This window comes from Panthera leo, chromosome D3 (genome assembly GCF_018350215.1).
Source record: "Panthera leo isolate Ple1 chromosome D3, P.leo_Ple1_pat1.1, whole genome shotgun sequence".
Classification (NCBI taxonomy): Eukaryota; Metazoa; Chordata; class Mammalia; order Carnivora; family Felidae; genus Panthera; species Panthera leo.
Window position 1 is genome coordinate 38,259,193 of NC_056690.1, and position 21,563 is coordinate 38,280,755.

General features: G+C 42.0%; 1 protein-coding gene and 1 pseudogene across 18 annotated transcripts in view; both read left to right on the forward strand.

Annotated features, from left to right (window-relative positions):
• The window catches only part of L3MBTL4 (L3MBTL histone methyl-lysine binding protein 4), a 448,782-nt gene that overhangs the window by 262,804 nt on the left and 164,415 nt on the right, over positions 1-21,563 (forward strand). For all 18 annotated transcript variants that reach the window (XM_042909930.1, XM_042909929.1, XM_042909916.1 and 15 more), the window contains one exon: positions 21,282-21,384. In XM_042909930.1, the coding sequence (XP_042765864.1) occupies positions 21,282-21,384 (103 nt within the window). The remainder of the gene's footprint in view (positions 1-21,281; positions 21,385-21,563) is intronic.
• Positions 6,802-7,128, forward strand: LOC122203966 (annotated as a pseudogene).

A 21,563-nucleotide genomic window follows, 5' to 3' on the forward strand; every position in this document is an offset into this window, starting at 1 on the left:
TATTCATTTTTAAGGTAATTGGAATCCCTATAATTTGGGAGAATTGGCTACCTCCAGTTGGCCAGGATATTCATTTACTGCTGTGCTTGCTTTTTTGTTATAAATTGTTTGGATAAATCATTATTAATTGTAATTGTAACATCCCCCAACATACACACAATGCTACTCCAAAATGTATTCTTTTATTTATTTATTTATTTATTTATCAATCACTGAATTATTTTTTCCCCACTGGAAAGTAGAAACGAATGTTTTGGTCAAGATATCTAACAAAACAAAGTGTGAAGGTCTGTTGACAGTTGCAACAGCTTCATGATTATCTTTGCTGATGTCTTTCCTGTGATTGTCTGTATAAAACTCAAATCTGACCTCATTATCTCCATTCTTTTTTTGTTGAAGTATAGTTGACATGGGTTTCCATTCTTAAAGCTCTCCCTTGGCATCCAGTATCTGACAGGCTCCTTTCTTTGCACATACACAAGGTGCTTCACAATCTGTGCTTTACTCGCTGCCATACCTTACTCTTCCCAAAGCAGAATTATTTCATTTATCCCAAACAGAATTACTCCTAACACCTTGACCATTGGCCTTATAAGATTTTGAAGCCAATACAGCACTTTCTATACATTCCTCCATATATTAGCTTTCTTTACAGAAAAGTCACCCCCTCAGCTGGTGTCAAATTCCTGGGTGGTAAGGAGCGGGTAGGAACACTTGTTCTACAGTAGGAATTACGTGTAGCATCCTATTCTGATGTCTTTTATGGATCGTGTTTGCATAATCAACCAAATCAAATCAGTTTTTATTGCTGAGTGCTATATTAAGTCGAAGAGTTGATCTTATTTACTCATATAATTCAAACTAAAGTTCTAATGTCCAGGATCTTTGAAAATCAGATCAAAGTAATTGTGTCTACATAGATCTATAAAACCTCACGCAGCGTTTTCTCATATACGAGCAGATGAAGTCCCTTACCGACATTAATTTGCAAGTATTTTAAGGTATTTTCAGATATTTTAACTTTCATATATTTTTTACACTCTTTTGTTTTACTTTTGTTATATTTATGTGACTCAACAATTGCCTCAGTACTTTATTGTATATGATACAATAGATTTATAGATCAAACATTGCAAAGAATACTAAAAATTTAAGGTTTGGAAAAAAATCTTAGAGGTCATCTTATGTATTCTACCATTTTATGGAGGCTGTACCCAACTTGAACTTTATCTATTTTATTGATATAGTCTAGTGAAATTTTACAAAAAGCATCACACAGGTTGCCTGGTAGTGGTATTCTGTGAAAATAAGAACAATTAAAAGAAAATATGAGGAAGACACCTTTTAAATCCATGTTCTCATCTATATTTTGTTATGAATATTTTTCCCTTGGTTCTTTTTCCCTTGACTCAGTATTATAATGCTTTGGAAACAGAGGAAGAAAAAAACTCTATATATATATATATATATATATATATATATATATATATATAATGAATTTTTTCTTCCATGAGCTTCCCATTTATGTTTGAGGGAGCTGTAGTTTGCAAATATATGAAATAGAATAAAATCTTATAGCTGCTGATGAGTGAGTGAAAACTAAATGTACATTGCTATGTTTCTAAATGTGTTTTTAAAGAGAGAGCAGAATGACACAGGGCTAGTCCAGCCAGGCCTCTAAGAATGGTGTTGACCTGGGCCCAGAAGAGCACAGAGCATCTGGACCAGTGGAGGGAAAATGGTGGCCCCTTTAGAGATGGAAATGGCACAAGCATAAGTAAAATTAGAATCTGTTGGCTCTAGTACAAATTTTATTCGATTTATTAAAATTTTGTTTTTCTACGTGAGTGGTAGTTACTTTAGTTCGTTTCCATTTTTTCTAGTTACTTTAGTTCATTTCTATTTTTCTAATGCCATTTAATTCATATATTTATACTCATTGCAGACATTGAACCAAGGTATAATGCATGTTATATAGCCCAAGCTTCTGCAAAAATGTACAGTGTATTTTTGCAATATAATATTCAATAATTCATAGCATTCAGTCTCTGAGGCCTAATGTAAGTTATTGAAAAGGTTAACTGTGAAAAGCCACTTGAGAATGAAAAGTTCAGAGTTCCCATTCAGAGCACCAGTTTGTATGGTTGGGTGCGGATTTCCTCCTACCCACCACACCCAGCTCAGCTGCAGTTCACCCAGTGTTCCACCGTCAGATGAAACTCTCCTTTTCTCATGCCATTAAGGCATGATTTGTCTGTTTTATCTTATGCATAGTCTTTCATGGTGGACTTTTTCTACCCTTAGAATCAAAATTAAATACCTAAGATAAAGCACTAAGGTGTCAAGAGCTTTCTGTTGTGCTTTGCATTCCCTGAATGTCTTTGAAAAGGTTTAAAAACACCAGAACCAAAAAACCATGCCTACCTCGGTCTTCTACAGAATTGCCTTTTGACAATCTTTTCAGTCAGATCATTTGGAAACTGTAATCCCAGTCACATTTGATGCTAAATTTCTTTTAATAGATCTCATTTCTTTTATTATATTGTGAATTAGCTACCTAGACTACCTACCCCATTGGGCAATGGGATTTCCAATAGTTCTTGCTTTGGAAATTCACCAAATTTGAGAAGTAAGATGATGGACTTTGGAGCTAGAAAAATCTTGGATTTAAATTTTCATTCTACTCTGGCTGACTCTGTGTCTCCGAGCAAGTTACTTTGCCTCTGCAAAGACTTGCAGGCTTGCGTGTTTAAATACCTATTTATTTATTTATTTATTTTTAATTTTTGAGAAAGGCAGAGAGAGTGCGAGCAGGGAAGGAGCAGAGAGAAGAGGGGGAGAATCTGCGCTGTCAGCGCAGACCCCAACATGGGGCTTGAACTCATGAAACTGTGAGACCGTGACCTGACCGGAAATCAAAAGTCGGATGCTTAACCGACTGAGGATTGAGCAACCTTGTGATTAAGTACCTTAATGGCTGCTTTCAGTTGTCTGGCTCATGCTGGCCTTTCAGTAAAATAGTAGGGCTGGGGTGAAGAGTGCAGGCACATTTGCTTCCCATGCCATTTCTCTTCATTGATCTAGAAAATTGGAAGTTGACTTTATTTCCTAAAACTTAAACAACCAGTGTGGTTTTCTTCTAGGTACTTGTTATAATTATACTATCCATAAAGGGGTTGCTGATCTCTGAGTGAATATTGACTAATGTTTAGGATAGTTTGAAACATTTAGAATTACTGATTTAGATTTAAGATTAGCACTCCCTATAAGCCCCATTAAACTGAACTAAAGAACTTTGCTGTTCCTTAAAATAAAAATTTGAATACATTGCAATTCTGCACCTAATTCTGATGTGTCACTTTTTTCCTGACACCAGGCAATTTTTCAACACTGGCTGGGTGTCCTGCAATTCAACTCCATTCTGACAGTGCTTACCTAGAGTAAGCGTCAGGCTCCACAGGGTAAGGGCTCAGTCCTACAAGACTGCTCCAACCCCCAACTTCAGATGCCAGTCATAAGTCCAGGTCATCACCTGTGCTTCTAGCTATATATAGATCAGAGGTTCCAATGACCCACTGCTTGGGTTCAATTAATTTGCTAGAGTGTCTCCCAGAACTCAGAAAAACATTTTACTTATTAGATGATCTGTTTATTATAAAAGAATGTAATTCAGGAATAGAAGCCAGATGGAAGAGATGCATAGGGCAAGGGACACAGAACTTCGTGCTCTCTCCAGACTAGACACTCTCCACAAGTCTCCATATGTCTCCCAGCCCAGTGGCTGGTAAGGTTCAGAGGAACCTTATCCTTTGGTTTTTAATAGAGGCTTCATTCCATGGGCACAATTGATTAGATCATTGGCCATTGGTGTTGAACTCAATTTTCCAGCCCTCCCCATCTCCAGGAGTGGGAGGGAAAGTTCCAGTCCTGTAATCACTGGTTGGCTGCACTGGCAGTCAGCCTCCAGCCTTAGGTGCTTTCCCAAACTCGCATCATTAGCATAACAAAAGACCTCTATTGCTCTCTTGGCAAGCAATTGCAAGGGTTTTAGGAGCTCTGTGCCAAGACAAGGAGGAAGACTAAGTATATATTTCTTATTGTAAATCACAATATCACAGTCGTAAACATACCACAGTGAAATGAAAGTATTCTTACTGAGTTGTTCACTAGCTTTGTCGTTGTCAAACCAAATGGATATAAACCGGCCGCTCACCTGAGCCTTCTCTGTGAAACACAGTTTTCCCTTCTTTTATCCCTGATTTAGCAATGGTATTTTTTCACATCTCCTTCTACCTCTCTTCTTAGTCTACACTCTCAGCTTCTTGCCTCTGGGTAGGGTCTATATTCCTTGTGCCTAGTGCTTATCTGCTAGCATTTGGGCAGAAGGTGGGTGACCTTCTCTCCCAAATTTCATGTGACATCCCCAGGGAGATGAATCGTCTCCACCCCTGCCATCCTACGCTATCTTTACTTACCCCTCGAATGCCCCAGGGGCCCCTAGCAGGGATTTCCACTCTTGTCTTTGCTCAAGGGGCGCCTGCCGCTCTGGCCCTCACCATATCTGCAGCACACCAGCCTTACTGCCACTGCTGCCTCTGTTGTCCCCTTGGATTGGAACTTTGTGCTGCCACATGCTCCCTGGGCTTCTTCAGGTATCCCCTCCCAGAGATGACTTCTCTGCCCAAGCTGTCCACGGACAACAACTCTGCCATTCTCTAACTCCTCAGATGTCTTTGTGTTTTGGATGCCACATGTCACAGGCCAGCGTAATACAATATGCTTATTTGTTTCTGTTGTCACCCCTTCTCCATTACTAGAATACCTCTCCCATGGTGGCAGGGACCCGTGCCCCTGTTGGTCTTCCATTGCACAGTCTATACCACCTCCAAAGAGTAATGCAGACTTGGAGCTGAAGACATAGGCCTGAATGAATGAATGAATGAATGAGCAAGTGAATGGATGGCTTCCCTTTTAGACTACAAGATCCCGTGGAGCAGGGTTTTTGTGTTACTCACCTTTGCTCCTTGGAATGCACGCACTCTTGCAGGTGGTAAATGCAAGTCAGAAAATGCTTGTAGAAGAGTCCAGGATGTGATGAGCCAGTTGGTGGCGCTGTCTCCTGCCCCACGCCCCACGTGCTCCTTCCTACCATGGGCTGGGATGATTCAGCCTGTGTCCTCCCTGCAGGGTGGGGCCTTGGTGAATATTTGTCCAATTTGCTTGGTGTTTGCCTCACTTTGTACATTTTATAAACGTAATCCTCCTGTACTTAGTTCCCCCTTCCTGCTCCTTCAGCCCTTGTTGTAAACACTGTTTTAGAAATCGGAGCTCGACAGAATAAAATATCTGATTGCGTGGAAATGCTTTGCTAATGTTTTAAAGTAGGAATAAAAATAATAACATAAAAATATGACTGACTCCAATGCCTCTAATATGGTAGATCTAGTGGAGAACAGAGAACCTTTTTTTTTAAATAAATTAGATTTGGATGTGCCACCTGATAACTATAGACTTTTCTCGCCAGGGTACGTATGAAGTTGTTTTTTTTTTTTTTTTCCTGAAATGGCAACCGCCATGCAGAGACAAGTGCTGGTGGGAGTGTGGAGTGACAGGGCCGGCCACTCAGCCCCCCAGGGTGAGGACCCTCGATGCTGGTGCCATCCTGTCGGACACAGTTGGCTTCACCATTTGTGCCCACAAACTTGAGGGGAACGGAGCTGCTCTCTCAGCGTGGATATAAAAATAAGTAGATGCAAGAGAGGATTTGATCCATATGCTCAGGAAGCCCAAGCAAACCTCAGAAAAGTGCTTTATCCTTAGGAGTTACCAGAGATGTGACTGTACGACACGAACCTGACAATACTCACCGCTCGTCGTGCCCCAGCCTACCACGTGCAGGTGTGGATGCAGTGGTTTGCAGCACCTGTTCCAGACAGAAGTGGGTGTCTGGTCCTGATCACGATGCACTTTCTGACTTGCCTGAACCCTACAATATATTCCCTTATGATTGTATCAGTCTCCCCACCCCCTCCCCCTCACTTAGACAGGAAGGTGTTCACCCCAGCCTCGGACGGGCCTGTGGAGCTGCTGAGTCTGGGTTTCCAGAAAGGGGCACCTCCTCTGTTTTGCAGCATCAGCGGTGTTGCATGAAGCATGATGGCTTCGAAGAGGGTGGCAAAAGTAAAACTAGATTACACTGCCATACAGTGCAGTCTCATACATGGAGGGTCTGCAGTAACTGCACATCATTGGTGGTAATCGACAGCCCACAGGGTGTGCAGCTGCGTCCAGGGAAGAGGATGAGCCCTACTTGTCCATAAGGAGCAATCCTGATTGGACCTGGGAGGAATTTGCCAGGTTAGTGCCTCAAGAGACTTCCCCAAGTCATGTGATCCCAGCTGTTTGCTCCAGTCCCCAAATCTCTCTCTCTCTAAGTTTTTATTTATTTATTTTTGAGAGAGAGCATGAGCAGGGGAGGGGCAGAGGTAGAGGGAGAGAGAATCCCAAGCAGCCTCTACACTGTCAACGTGGAGGCGGATGTGGGGCTCAAACTCACAAACTGTGAGATCATGATCTGAGCTGAAACCACGAGTGGGACACTTAACCAACTGAGACACCCAGGCGCCCCCCTCCCCCCAAATCTCTCTTTATGTGGCTTTGTCTTGAGGCCAGGCTCTTGCTCACCTAGACCCTGTGCCTCCTTACTGAGGCATAGGAGAACTTCTGGGTCTCTTCTGTGTCCCACACAAGTTGTGTCAACACAGAAGTATGGCCTCGGGCTTATCAAGGTCCAGGTTGAAAATGGCAGTGGCAGCTTTGCCCCAGGTGCCTGGGCTGCTGGGGCAGTCGGGCACATAGCTGGGGCAGTCCATGTCAAGGGGCACCCACAGTGAGGATGACTCACCTCATGTGTGGAAGGCCCTCACCTCCTTCTAGCACTCCCCAGTGTGGGAGTGTGCGTGCTGAATGTCTTCCTGAAATCACATCATGCAGAGCACGAAAAACCAGAGTTCATCCCTACCCCTATCTCCTCATCAAGTCCACGTCCTTTCCCTGGGGAGATGGTAATCATACTCTATTCCTAACTGTCATGTGAATCCACTTCCAACTGGCTATGAAGATGCATAAAGAGAACCTGGACCGCTACCCATTGGGGACCACAGCACTCGTGTGGATCATGACTCTGCACATGGACCAGAAAAGTATATAGGACCTTAAGCTCACCTTCCTTACTCGTATCAAATGATGAACAGTATACTAATTTCCATCCCTTTGCTTATGGCAGGAGATGGCTTAAATAAATAACTTAGATTGGTCCATGAAAAAGAAAAGCAGAGGTATGGCCTTGGGCTCATTAACTTGGCCACTGGCCACTGCTATGTCATTACCTTCTGCCATGTGGGATCTTTTCCTAAAGATGTGCAGCTACCCCCTAGTGTACCAAAGGAAGCAAATAGCTGACTAGCTCCCTATTCATAAACAAATGCCCACCCCAGTGCTAGTCTAACGAGGGGGGAATGTGAACAGAAGAGGAAATGCAAGAAGAAGGAATGTGAGTACACACACCCCTGACTTAGTCTTCCTTTCACCTCTCGTCTCCTCCATGCACTCCTTTCTTTCGATTTCTTTTTTTAAATGTTTATTTATTTTTGAGAAAGAGAGAGAGCATGCATGCATGCGTACAAGGAGGGGAGGGGCAGAGCCAAGGGGACAGGATCTGAAGTGGGTTGTACTCTGACAGCAGAGAGCCAAACGCGGGGCTTGAATCCACGAACTGTGAGAAGATGACCTAAGCTGAAGTTGGACGCTTAACCAACTTAGCCACCCAGGCACCCCATTTCTTTAAATTTCTTAAACACAAATTATTTACACCCCAGGACCTTTGCATATGCTCTTGTCTCTGTCCAGAATGGTCTATCTGCTCTTCTAATAGATGACACTTTCATACTCTTTAGAATTCATCTCTAATGGTCCCTTCTGAGAAAGGCCTTGCCTGGCCACATAACCTAAAGAACAACCACCACTTCCATTTCACCACTTCCTTTTCTCCATAGTGCATTTCATAATATGCAGTCATTTTAAGGATCTGTTTCCTTGTGTTTTGTCAGTAGTCCCCATGACACTGTAAGCTTATAGGTGGAAGGATGAAGAGTGTTGTGTCTGCCAGTATTTCTTATTTATCTGTTTATTTCTCTAAGAGTTGGTTAGTCACTTATGCCAAAGCATCTCTAGAGGCCACCTTGGGCTCTCACCTGCCACCTTTATGGAGGGAATTCTTGAGTAGTAGCTGTGGAATTAGTCCAGTCCGGCCTAGTAGCAAAAAGATAGGCTGAAACACTCCCACTGCTAACAAAGAGAACTTCCATGAGTAGGAAGTTGACAGGCAGAAAAAGAAGATTTCCTAGCTGGCTTCCATGTCTGAATAATTTTGTCATTGTTCTTTCTTTAGCTTCTGTTTGATTTATATTTGGAAGTAATTATGATGCTTGATTACCAAATAAATTAAACATAGCATTATTATGAAGTTAAATTGCACATTAATAGCATAGTATTACAAACAGTAGTAATAGTATCTATAACCTTTATTATTATTTGTATTAAAGACCTTGTGAACATTGCTAATTTATTTAACTGTTAAGCATAAACAAGCATAATAGAACATAACTCGAGAAGGAATATAGCTCATTTTCCCATTTGGTTCATTACTCAGCTGATGTATAAATATAACAGAATGACTTGTAAATATACCAAATGTCCTGGCACGTGGTTTATCCTGGTAAGTGAGAAAAAAATAATGAAATCTGCAGTAAGAACTGAATGATTAATGAAGCCCCTTTGATGAACATTTGGGACCCTGTGGAACTAGAAAAGTTTTTTTTTTTTTTTTTTCTGTTGGAGATGGAAAGTCACATAGATTATTAAATAAGACTTAGTGTGGTTCTAGTCCTGATCTGGAATAATCAATCTGATGATGGATAGATGTCATTCTGAGGAAAAAAAAAAAAAGATTAATTTAGCCAGGTAACAGCACATTTTCAATTTCCTTCTTTTCTAAAGATAATTTTATAAGGAGTCTTTAGTACTTGTTCTTCCAAAATCCAGCAAGCAAGTAATCAGCAGTTTTAAGAGTCCCTAAGTACTCATTGACTTAATAGACAATTACAGCATATTGTGTTTAAAAAAAGTTAGCTATTTTAGAAGTCCCTAATTACAGATTTACATGATAGACTTATCAAGGAAAAATAATACATTTCAAAATGTACTTACAGTCTTAATGATATTATCTGTTTTAAATGTTCCTTGGTGAAGTGCTTATCCTGTGTGCTCTACCTTCTGGAGGTGTGAGGGCAGAATTCATTTACTTTGTTCTAAAATTCGATGTTTGGGTGTCTGATGCTAGCTCAGAACAGTTTTGCAGATTATTTTCTCATCATAGCTAAATGACTTCATTTGCTACTGTTCACAGTTATTGAAATGAAATGTGACAGGGTGGTCTTAGTTATCCTATTACAGACACTGGGAGATTGTATCTCATCAAGGCACTGCTCTGTTCCAAGTTACTGGCACTTAATGCAAATGCATACTAACTTCTAAAAGTCATGGCATACCTCAGGTGGTTTGACAATAAAGCAAAACGTATTCTCACCCTGTCCCAGTGTTTGGGTCCTATCTGGCCATAGATCTGTGGATGTCAACACATAGATGTCCAGTGGAGACCCTGTGTTGGGCAGCAGACCTTTCAGGATTTCTCAGCAAGAGTTTTAACCCTATCCAGAAGACTTCAATGTCCTCCAAGGAGAGGGAAAGGGACGAGATGCAGTTGTTGCAGCCCTACCTCTACATTGCCCTACAGGTCCAGACAATGGAAACCTTGAGTGATCAACAGATTGCCTAAGAATATTGCTTGAGGAAGGGCTTACCATCTTAGAGGGTAGTGTTGGAGTTGTCACTGAACAAAGAATTTTTTTTTTTGGCATTCTCGACTGTATTAAGCTCTGTGCCAGAGTCAGAAGGTCCTGTAGGACATGGTTTAGCACTGGTGACCACGGTGGGTGGTGCAGCTGGGAAAGGGAGATGGCCCATGAACAGGCACCCTGGGGGGGCTCGGGGCAGGTCACACAGGAGGTGTTACAGGATCTCTCTGCTGCCACAGGCACCTGATTCAGTGTGAAAAGAGTGGAATTCTGCCTCCCAAGATGCTAGTCACACCAAGGTCATTTTTAAACTTGGGGATCAGAATGGGGATGGGGAGTATGTGAGGGCAACTCCGGGTGTTGCTTTACAGACAAGCCTAGTGGTGTTAGCATCTTGGAGATGTTTTGTTCACTTGTCTTTCATGGTGTTAGAAAGATTGAAAAAAGGGGCGCCTGGGTGGCTCAGTTGGTTAAGCGTCCTACTTTGGCTCATGATTTCGGGATTTGTGAGTTCAAGCCCTGCGTCGGGCTCTGTGCTGACAGCTCAGAGCCTGGAGCCTGCTTCGGATTCTGTGTCTCCCTCTCTCTCTGCACCTCCCCTGCTTGTGCTCTGTCGTGCTTTCAAAATTAAATAAACATTAAAAAGAAAGAAAGATTGAAATATATCTGTCCACTGGATATATCCTTAAATGACCCATTGGAATTAAAATAGAATGAAATATTTTTAAATGTAAAATAAACAATATATTTTTGCAGTATGAAAGAAGCTGCATAGAGATTCTGGTTTGTTTTTTCATTTCACTCTGCATTCCAAGCAACCAAGAATCACAAAGTGGAAATGTACACAAAGCTAAACTTCAGTGCATAATGCAAATGACAGACTTAAAGAACTGAAAATTCCATAACATATTTGGAAACTAAGAGCCTTTAGCTTATATTTTACTTTTCATATATGCTTTGGTACTCATTCAAACCAGAGAGTAAAAATCAGAATATTTTTTCGTTGCAAAGAAATACATTTTCCCTAAATGCATACGAATACTGTAATTATAAGAGATGTCAGAATACCCTCCACGGATCTTTGGGCTCACAACTCTTTACGCTAGTGCATCCAGAAGTGCTGACCCTGGATCTTTCCTTGCATGACCCGCTCATGGAAGGATTGACGTGCATAGGAGCCCCTCATTGTAGGAGCTGCAGACACAAAGTCAGAGCCGCTTTGACTGGCCAGTAGCCTATCCCTATCATATTTGACATGACCACTGGCCTGTCTTCTGCTACATTTCACCTGCCCTAGAGCATTCTTTAGAATGCTTCTAATTTTTCTTGCATCATTCCTTCACAGAAATTTTCTATGTGGAATGTTATTTCTATAATCACCAAATGGTTGAAAGCCAATAAGGGTGAGGACACGGCTGCTGAGAGTGTATCACTTTGCTTCTGGGTTACTGACCCTCTCTCCTTTCAAGACATTATTCTCCTTGAATACTGCTACACTCTTTTTATTGCTGCTCTACTTGACTATTTTTCTGAACATTAAAGCCTTTATGTCCTAAGGAATTGCAGAAGAGAGTAAAAGAAATGGCTGTGGAAGTTTATATTCTTTAATGTGGAGTTTGTGGGTTTTCTTAACAATGACAAGAACATCCTCCATCATTTTCTTTGAAGTCATCAGTCTCTTCTTCATATCAGTGGATCTGTTTTGTAATGGAAGTCATTAGGAGCCGACTCTTTTTATGTAACACCTCCAAACAAATCTTATACAATGCCAGGCAGTCAGGGAAAACTCAGCACTACAGTGGAGTCTCACATTTGATTCTAGGGTTAGCTTCTAAATTCAGCAAGTAAGGCAAACAGTGTAGTTAGTCACAATTACTGAGAAGTGGGTCTCACTAAGCCCAGCACAGTGCATCTCTGAACTAGACAGTTGGCATGTACTGAGCATAAGGCAAAATGATTGGCATGAGTTCAGGGTCATGCTGTATGAAGACCAAACAGCATTTAAAAATACCTGGACCACTGCCAGCTCAGGAAAGTGCTCCCACTGTGAAGAGCACATGAGGACCGGTGGAGTGGTGGTCTTTGATTCCCTGTGCATGCTCGTTCCCACGGCCGTTGCTGAGTAGCATGGCGGGATCACCCAGACTTCATTCTGTTTGCTTCAGATATTTGACTAACATGTGCATGGCTACCCTAACTGTCTCTTTAAGCTAGGAGTAGTAGTTGATTTTAAAAGTTCACATATATAAACCTGTACAAGTTTTGAATATAGCAGTTGCCTATTAGCATAGCAGAGTGAATAGAGCACAGGTATGCAAGTTAAGAAGCTTGAGTTCTTGTCCTAACTGGCATAATATGATTTATGATCCGGCACAAGTGATTTGACCTCCCAGACCGTCATTTCCTAATTTGCAAATATAAGAATGGTCTAGGTCAGGGGTTCCCAACCCAATGGGGAACACCTAAATAAGATTCAAAAGCTTACCCCTGGAATTCAGATTCTGTGGGACCTGGAACTTTATATATCCCAATATCTCTGAGTCCTTTCCAGCTTCGAATGCCATTAATGGCACCTCTCTCCTCACGACTCCCAAGCTTTCCTTATCCTGCTGTGTCCATCATCTCTGGTCCATATACCAGAACTTGTGGAACCTGGTATATTCCTGTCCTGCTGCTTTGGAGTGCACTGAAGAGGCAGGTACCATGGACACTTGCAGTTATAGCCAATTAGCATTTCATGGTGGGGCCGTATAATGGGAGCTTTCTGACCTTCTCTGAATGGAGCATTTTTATTTCTATGATGAAAGTGGACGTTGTTATTTGCTGTTTTGTTCAGGCAGCACACAGGAGATGTAGCCTATTGCACGGAGCTCCCTCTGGGAAGCACTGACACGCAGTAAGTGCTCATCCTTCTCCCTCAAGCCTATAATCCAAACTAGTTCAAAGCCACCGGTGGATAAACTAGTGCACAGGTCTTGGAGGGAAGGTGAGCTCCTCCTTCCATTTCATCCAGGCATCTACTATAGCCATCAGCATTGAGAATTTCCTTCCCACTAGAAACGTGGCAATCCTGCCAAGACCGTACACAAGTTACTCAGTATGGGAATGTCATTCATTGTAGAATTAGTTTTAGGGCAGAAGCCACAGGGAGAAGTGTACCTGTTAATTATATACATATAAACATGCTTTCCAAAGAACTCTCAACATTTTTTATTAAGAGCAGTTAAAAGCTTATGGGTAATGGAAGTTCTTAACGTGGCCGAGCTAGGTCAAGGCTAATTTGAGGAGTGATTATGAATGCCAAAGTTCTGCTTTCAATGTAAGGTGCAGGTTATTGGAACGAGGCTGTCGTCACCCCACTTTGGAATCTGGAGTTACAGAGTATGTTTAATTCTTCTCAATATTTTTTCCTCTTGGTAAAAGGGGAGAAGGCAGCTCAAGGATTGGAAAGCTCAAAAACAAATCACGATACACAGTTTTTGACACTTCTTTTCTCCCTTCACATGAATAAGAAAAGTCCTAGGAATAAGGAAGGCATAGTTACCACCCTTTTGGATTCTATTTAGTATCATGTTGCAGGAGGTAAAGTAGAGAGGGAGGAGGAGAAGCGGGGAGGGGTTCCAGCATTTCATGTCTAATAGGTGGGAGTAATTCATTTACATAAAGCAAGTACCAAACTAGTCATTTTTTTAAAAAGCTGATTTCATATAAAAGACAAACCAGGGGAGATTCAGGACAAAAGAAAGTAGTTTTAGTTTTTATAATAGCTTTGAGAGAATTCGTGCAAAGTTAAGATTTAGAAGACAAGTGCATCTATTTTTATTTCTTTTTTAAAAGTAATGAAAACAATGAAACAGGACAGTCTAGGGAAGTGGTTTTGTCTTACTTGCTGTTAGACACCATATTTCCCTCTCTACCCCCCCATAAGGTTATCAGTTTAATTCAATTTAGTTTAGTTACCTGCAAACCAGATGTTTTTTTGTGTGCCAGTAATGCCTAAAATTTTTTCTACTCTTAAAATTCTGTGCTTCTGTGTTATCTATGAGGAGCTCTCCCAGTTTTTCCCTTCCACAAATCAAGAGTGTTTTCCAGATTTTTTGAAAGGTTAAAAACTGGGTTACAAAACAGGTTGGCATTTTATGAAGGCCTATGCTATTCAGTAATATGAAGAGCCTAGTTTTGTGTATTTAAATAGTTGGGTACAAATTGATGGCACGGATTTTTTTACTTTAAAATGCTGGGGTGACATATCTGAATGAGAGCTATCTCAATCTGTTTCCCCCTTTGCTCTGTCATGTCAGCCATCCTCATCATGACTCATCATTACAGCCATGTGTCAGTCAACACCATTCACACTTTCCTCACTGCTTGTCCCCAGTCCTGCTGGGGGCTTATGTCAGCACATGCCAGATCTAAAATATTTCATGCACATATGTCGGATGGGACCATCTCATGTTACAGCAAACACCAGGTCTCCCTGATCCTGTGCCCATACTGAAACATGAGATCTAGTTTTTCTGGGATCCTTGTGTTATCAACCAGTCACCCACCATATTAACCTGTCTCTTACTTAAAGCTCAAAATGTGATAATGCATTTTATATTTGCAAAGAAAATCTTTGCCCACTGTTCTGCTGTCTCCTTTTGAATACTGAGCAGAGCCCAATAGAACATGTTCCACTTTTTACCATAACTGCTCCCTGAGAAACTGTGGGATCTATGAAAGGGCTTTCAGAAGGTCGTCCATTGCGGCTACTCCTGTCTGTCTCACCTGTGCGTAGTTGTTTTCCTCCCCCTGGTGGAATAAGTATCATTATTGCAGCCACTGGTCCCTGGGACTCTGGCACATTTCTGTTCTTGTCCTGCATCAGGTGGATGGTTAGTTTGCCTTCCTCTGTGGATATTGCCATTGCTGTATTTTAAGGGTTTTTCTTGATCATCAGGTTAGGCAAAACAGCCACTTTTGTAGGAACCTTTTCTTACTCTTTTGTTGCATTTTCTTATCACAAAATTATTGTTCTATTTTACTTACGTATCATGAAATCTGACAGTCTGCAACCTAGTACAAGCAACCATGGTGTGTGGTTACATTATTTTCTTCTTCTGTTTGAGAAACGCATTATTATAGCACAGTGGATATTTATGGTCCTTAATTTCATTAGGAGATGAAGAATAAGGATGATTAGTCTATAATTTCAGTTTGAAAGGTATGCTTATTATTTGCATTCTCTAGCACTCAACAGTAATTATTACATTAAATCTTAACAAACTACAATATAAATTTCCTAGGGGCAGGGTGGGGCAAAAAAACCCAGGATCCTAACCCAAAAGTTTTCCATCCAAAATAAAGATAGTGAAATCTTAATTGTTTTAAATGGGAATGTGTACATATTTGAATAGTTTCCTTTATTTATTTCTTTTAAAGTCCAGATTTAATTCTGCCTGCTCCATTCTTAATCTCTGCTGATGCTCTCGAGGCCGGTTTTACTGAGAAAACTAGAGCGGTGGGTGGAGAACTTGGCCATCCTTCTCCTGTGGCCACTGGCACACCCTTCCTCTGTGCAGGCGCTTGCCTGGGCTCCCCGTTTCCTGAGCCTGGGGCAGCCGCTGCGCACATGGTGTGCCCACTCAAGGGTCTCTCCCACCAGTTTCACCCTCTCTCCCTACACTGTCAGATTTCTCTCTCCTGGAACATCCTCATCATGACTCAAAAATTAGAAGAGAAATACGTTTTCGACCGCGAACCCACTTTTATACTGCCTTTTACATTGAAACTCCTCAAAAAAGCTGTTTAAACTATCACTTTCGTCTTTTTCTCCTCCACTCTCCTTTGACCTTGAGTCAGGTTGTTGGTGCCTGGCTCCTGAAAATGGTCTCCATTCCGGTCCCCATAGCCCCATGCTGCACACCTGCAGCTGGGGAGCCAGGTCCCCTTTTCATGGCACCGTGGTCACAGCCGCTGACTCGCTTTCTGGCGCGCTGGCTGTGCGTCCTTCTCTGTGGAGCATGCTTGTCTCTGCCTGGCTGCACCTTCACAGCTCCTTCCTCCTGCCCTTTTAGTCTCCTTGAGCAGTGTTTCCCAGAGCTCAGTCCTCAGGCCTCTTGTCCTGCAATGACACTAACTCACCGTGGGATCTCACCTAGTCCGTGGCCTTGAGCACCAGGTGTAGATGCCTTGGCTGCACCAATACCTCTAGTCCCAGCCACAGGGCACAGCCTGCCCCAGGCCCTCTTCTCGAGCACTTCTCAAAGAACGGGCCCAGTGAGTGTGTTCTCACTCATTCATCAGCCCTCTCTGCTCTCCAGTGCCCCCGTCTAACCTAGAATGTCACTTTGGCCCATGGGACCTCATCTCTTGCCCCCTTTCCTTTGTGTGGCTCCCACCACACTGGCCTCCCTGCTGTTGCCCCAGGTTGCGTTGTGCCCTTACTCCACGTAGGGTCCTGCTCACGTGTCGGGACTTCTTTCCAGACTGCCGGCCTTAGGAGCATCCCCACTTCTGCCCCATCACTGTTCATGACTTGCTAGCACCATCACTGTGTGACGGTCCATCGTGTTTCTCATTTGAGTGTTTATTCTTTGGCACAAGCACCAGGGCTCCAGGGGGACAGGTCTCTCCCTTTGGTCTGCTGCCGTGTCCTTGGTACCCAAATCCTGTCTAGCACATAACAGGCACTCAGTATCTCTTTAAATGTGTGAATAACCCTCAGTGGCTACTCAAAAAAATAACTTAAAAAATAATACTAGGAAAATAAGAAGAAATAAGGTATCTTAACTTGTCTGTTATTAGTGACATTTACATCTCTCCCACTTTTCTGTGTGTCCTCTAGTGGATATTACTACCCCATGCTAAAGTCATCTGTCTATGAAACACTTGTTAAATGAATCAGGTTGAACGGAAAACTTTTTCAGCGGTGGGTAATTAGTGTTGAAATGAGGCTAGGAACGCTGCTGCTCAATCCTCGTGTTCTGATGCGGGCCAACACCAGCTTGGAGCTCACATGTGCACTTAAAGGAACGGATCATCAGCGTCAGAATTGTCATTCTGCTCCCGGTCAGCTCTACACCAGATAAAATAACAATTTGGAGAGGGAACGGCTTCCTACTCAGAAAGAGGGCGATGAGCTCAGCCTCTAACCCACATGGAGTGGGATAATGAACCTCCCTGTGATGTTTTCACTCACATCACTCAGGGTCACCAGTTTGGGCCATTTTGAAATAAAGGACAGTTCCCCTTCTCATTTTCTAGAGATGGGTGCAATCTTTAGTTTATTGATTTTTCCCTTGAAATCTTATATCTTCTTTACATGACAAATAGGTCTAATGCCCACATGCAATTCTAGTTTTTGTTTTAGAAAAATTACTTAATTTCACAAAAGCAAAAACAAAATAAAATTGCCGTTTCATCGTGTGGACTTTTCAGCTGCAGGTAACACAAAAGTCTGTTTACAATGGTTTAATCCAAGAGAGGGTTTTTTGTCCTGCGTGACAGACTCTGATGTGGTGGGTCCACCCGGGCACGTCCCGGGTCCAGGTTTGTCTTCCTTTGTTCTCTGCTTTCTTTAGCTTTTGCTTTTGCCTTTGTGCTTGTCACCTCATCAGTTCCTACCTCTGTGTCCCACGAAGGTCAAAGAAGGAGAACTTGAGGGAGCAAAGCATCACTGGCATCAGCTTTACCCTTCTGCTTGGAAAGAAAAACATTTATAGACATCCTTATGTTGCCTTTCCCTTAGGTCTGACCGTCCTAGACAGTGTCAGATGACCACATCTGGATGTGAGAGGCTGGGAAAGCCAACCTGTCTAGCTGGCACGTTGCCATCCTGAACCAAATCAGGGTTCAGTTGGCAAGAAAGAAGGGGATGGATGTTGGGTGGGAAATTACAGTGTCTGTTTATGGCAACCACGTAGTTCCATGTGAATGGGCTCCGCAAGGACATTTTACTTCCTGTATCATGTGAGTGTGACACAGTTCCCTACTCAGATAATTTACAGTCTACGAGGATATTTTCCATTTCGTTTTGTCTTTGCAAGAGGATCTCTGCCATTAGATTTACTCCTGCCTGAGTAAAATTTTCATAGAAGACTTGGAATAAATTAGGACTTATTCATGCTGCTTTATAGTAGCTCATAGTATTCAGGAATAGAAATCTAGAGATTGATTTTAGACACACTAAGCTCTGCATTAATTTATTCTTATTTATTACAGAGACTAGCCCACAGCATTGTGGTCAGTATATACCAAATAATGTTTCGTGGGTGTTAACCGTTGTCTTTATGATCCTTCCTCATTTGTAAAGCATACTTATTCGGTATCTATTGTGTGCCAGTCGCTGTTGTAGTGGGTTCTGGGGATACAGTGGTAGACACATTAGATACGGTCAATGTCCTCACTCTAGTGAAGGGAGACAGGAGATCAACAGATACACTAGGAAATTAATTTCAGTTAAAGTGGCAAAAAGAAGGCAAGAAATGGTAAAATGTTCAGAATGGTCTCTCTGAAAAAAATGATTTCAAGTTGAGAACATTTTCTTCTTGAGACCTAATTCTCTAAATATCCAAGTTACAAGGAAGATATTCTTGGTGAAAATGAAATTATTTTCTAGGGAAAAAAATATTAATTTTATCACGGGTTCCCTTATCCTAGAGGCGATAATATGAAAAATTGTTGAATTTACAGGTTTCTTTTCCCCAACAGATGGCTGTCTAATTCACCGTTGAGTCAACCCATTAAACCTCATCATACAAAATGTACCAAGGAAATTTTTAGATCCCATGCATTTTTATTGCATGTTCTTCTTGACTCCTTCTTTGTTTTGACCCTTGCTGTGGTTCTTAATGTAATAACTCTTCTCATGATAATTAAGGTGATACCCCTCCTTAAATATGTAACAAGGAGAGAAATGTGACCCCCATCAGGGCTCTGGAGATAAATATGCATTGATAAAGATGTAAAAGATCACTCTAAGTCTTAGTCTAATCAAATGATAGTCCTGAAAAAAATACTGAGGAGTCTTCACTGACAGTTTATCAGAATGTTGTCCACACAGAGCAACACCTGGGCTGACTGATGGAGAGCATTTGTTTGTTAATAGGTTTAATATTTCAGGACTTTGTGATGGTGGCCTTGGAAATGTATTGTGAAGCGAAGTTTGGAGAAAAGTCTACCTATAGTCTGTGTTTCTTTTTTACAGACTTTTAAAATTTACTGACTGACACAAACATACTTCTTAATTAGAGACTTGTTTACAGTTTTTAAACATAGATTCCTTGCGTTTGTTTAAAAATTGTTTCTTTTTTAAGGTTATTTCCATAAAGCTACCCTTGGATAGGGCAACTCTTACTTCTGTTTATCCCTCAAGGTGTTTTTGCAAAATTTTGAGAGCAAAATAAGTATCTAGGAAAGACTTGCTTGTTGCTCAGTAAACTTAATGAAAATGTACTTGAGGTATAAATATTTATTGTAACAGCCTGTAACATTTGTTGTATATATCCCGTGAGCTTGTATATAGCCAGTGAGCATCTATGGCGTATAGTTGGTAAATGAGGCTATAGAAGTGGATGGCCCAGGAACATATCGTGAGGTTCTCTGACATTTTAAGGTTAACTAGAGGAGGGAGATCTGGCAAAGGATATAATGAGAGGATGCCCATATGCAGTCAGGGTGTGATGTCACCAAAGCTTGTGGACAATAACAACTCAAGAAGGGCGAGTGATTAATAGTCCAAGGCAGGGAGTGTGATACCTACTCAGCAGCGCATGTGGGGCTTAATGCGGAGAGCTCATTAGTGACCTCAGAAGATGGATCTTGTTTAAGAAGTGAGATGTGAGGAAGCAGAAGTCACTTCTTTGAGAAGTTTGTCTAGGAAGGGGAAAAGAGTAAAAACAGCTCCTGAAGGGGAATGTGGGGTCCCAGTAGAGTTTTACACTTTTCTTTTCTGTTTTGTTTTGCCTTTGTTTGTTTCTTTGTATAGAGGAGAAACTGGAGTTTGTTTAAATACTGGTACAAAGGATCTGGTAGTTCAGGAGTGATTAGAGTGAATGATAGCCTAAAGACCCTGGAGGATGAGGTAGATAAGACCCAAACATAACCGGTGAGAGACTTACCCTGGAGAGGAGAGAGTGCTCCCTGCGCCATGATGGCAAGGAAGGAGGGGAATGCTGTATGCTGAGGAGAAGCTCCTGCTTTCTCAGTGGAGGGCAGGCAAGCTCAGCCTGCCAAAGGGTGGGGGTTAACAGAGGCTTGGGAGAGTGGGGAGGGGCTAGGGTGACATTGGAGACAGTAGTTTGGGTAATGGTGAATCTGCAATGCTCTGTAATTTTTTCCAGAACTTAATCATGCAAAACACAGACCAGCAGGATGGTACCACTGACCCAGGGTTGGCTCTTTGTTTTCTTTTCACAGCCACTTGTCACAAAAGGTCAGCGAGGCAGGGGGTTTAAGTTATTTGCAACAGAGGGTAAATACTGGTTGGCACAATCTAAGACAAGGGAAGGGAGTTGTGATGGGAGAGGCTGAAGATGGGAGAGAAGGGAATTCGTGGCCTGGAAACTCCCCTGATGTTGGTTGAAGCAGCAGCAGCAGCAGCTGGGCTACCTGAGCGAGCAATCTGGGAGGATGCGATTTTGTCATCAGATGGGCTGTTGGCTCAGTGCTTTTGGAAGCAGTGTCATTTTGGGTGATGACAAGATCCAGAGGGTTTTCTCTGGAGGGAGAGCAGCCTGAGGAGAATCACAGATCAGAGAAAGAGGGTTTAATTCCTGATAGTCTTTAGAGAGAGATTGCCTCTTGGGCTTGACAGAATTTATCTCTGGCCTATAGTATACCAAACATAGTATTAGTATTAGCATAGTGTTAGCATAGTGTAGTATGGGTTCTTTTTTTCAGCTAGCTTTGACAGCTACTTGAGTAAGCATGGGTGGGGCCCTGTTTGCTCTCTTTGGTGTGCCTCATTTATTAGCTGAGTTTCTGTCCATCATTTGGGGGAGCCCCTTGCTGTGGTTGAGTGGGAGTTTCAAGGGAACCACAAACCAGACCTCACCCTTTCACACTCTTATCTTAGCTCATGGTTATATTGCCTTTACCAGTGTTACCCTCTGAAAGAAATGAGCGAATGTTCTCATATTTTTAAAATATTTCAGTGCCTTTATGTTTTGGTCTGCCTCAGATATTAGTTGCATTAGTGTTATCTATTACAGCACTGATATTTTCTGCTAAATCATGTTATAAAATCTCACAGGTATCCAGTAAGTGTTTTAGTGATGGTTTGTGTTTAATTTGCAAAGTCTCAATGAATATCATTTACATATCTTAGTCTTTTTAGTTCTTTACTGAGGGTGTTTTCAAGGTATGTTCTTTTACTTCCTGAAGGAGCAAATGATGTGAAAATCCTTCCAGGTCAAGCTGTTTGTCCTACTCCAGGGTGCCGAGGAATAGGCCATATCCGTGGTCCACGGTATTCAGGACATCACAGGTAAAATTTTTTCTTGTTTAAATTATTTCAAGGCTGAATTGGAACATTATGCAGATTAGCAGCTGTAGGTAGCATCATAAATGACTCTCTTAGAGCCAGATGCCCTCCCATTATATTCCCTTCTCTGTGTTCCTAAAGTCCCTCCTTGACATTTCCTGCTGCCCGCCCACCTCTGCCCT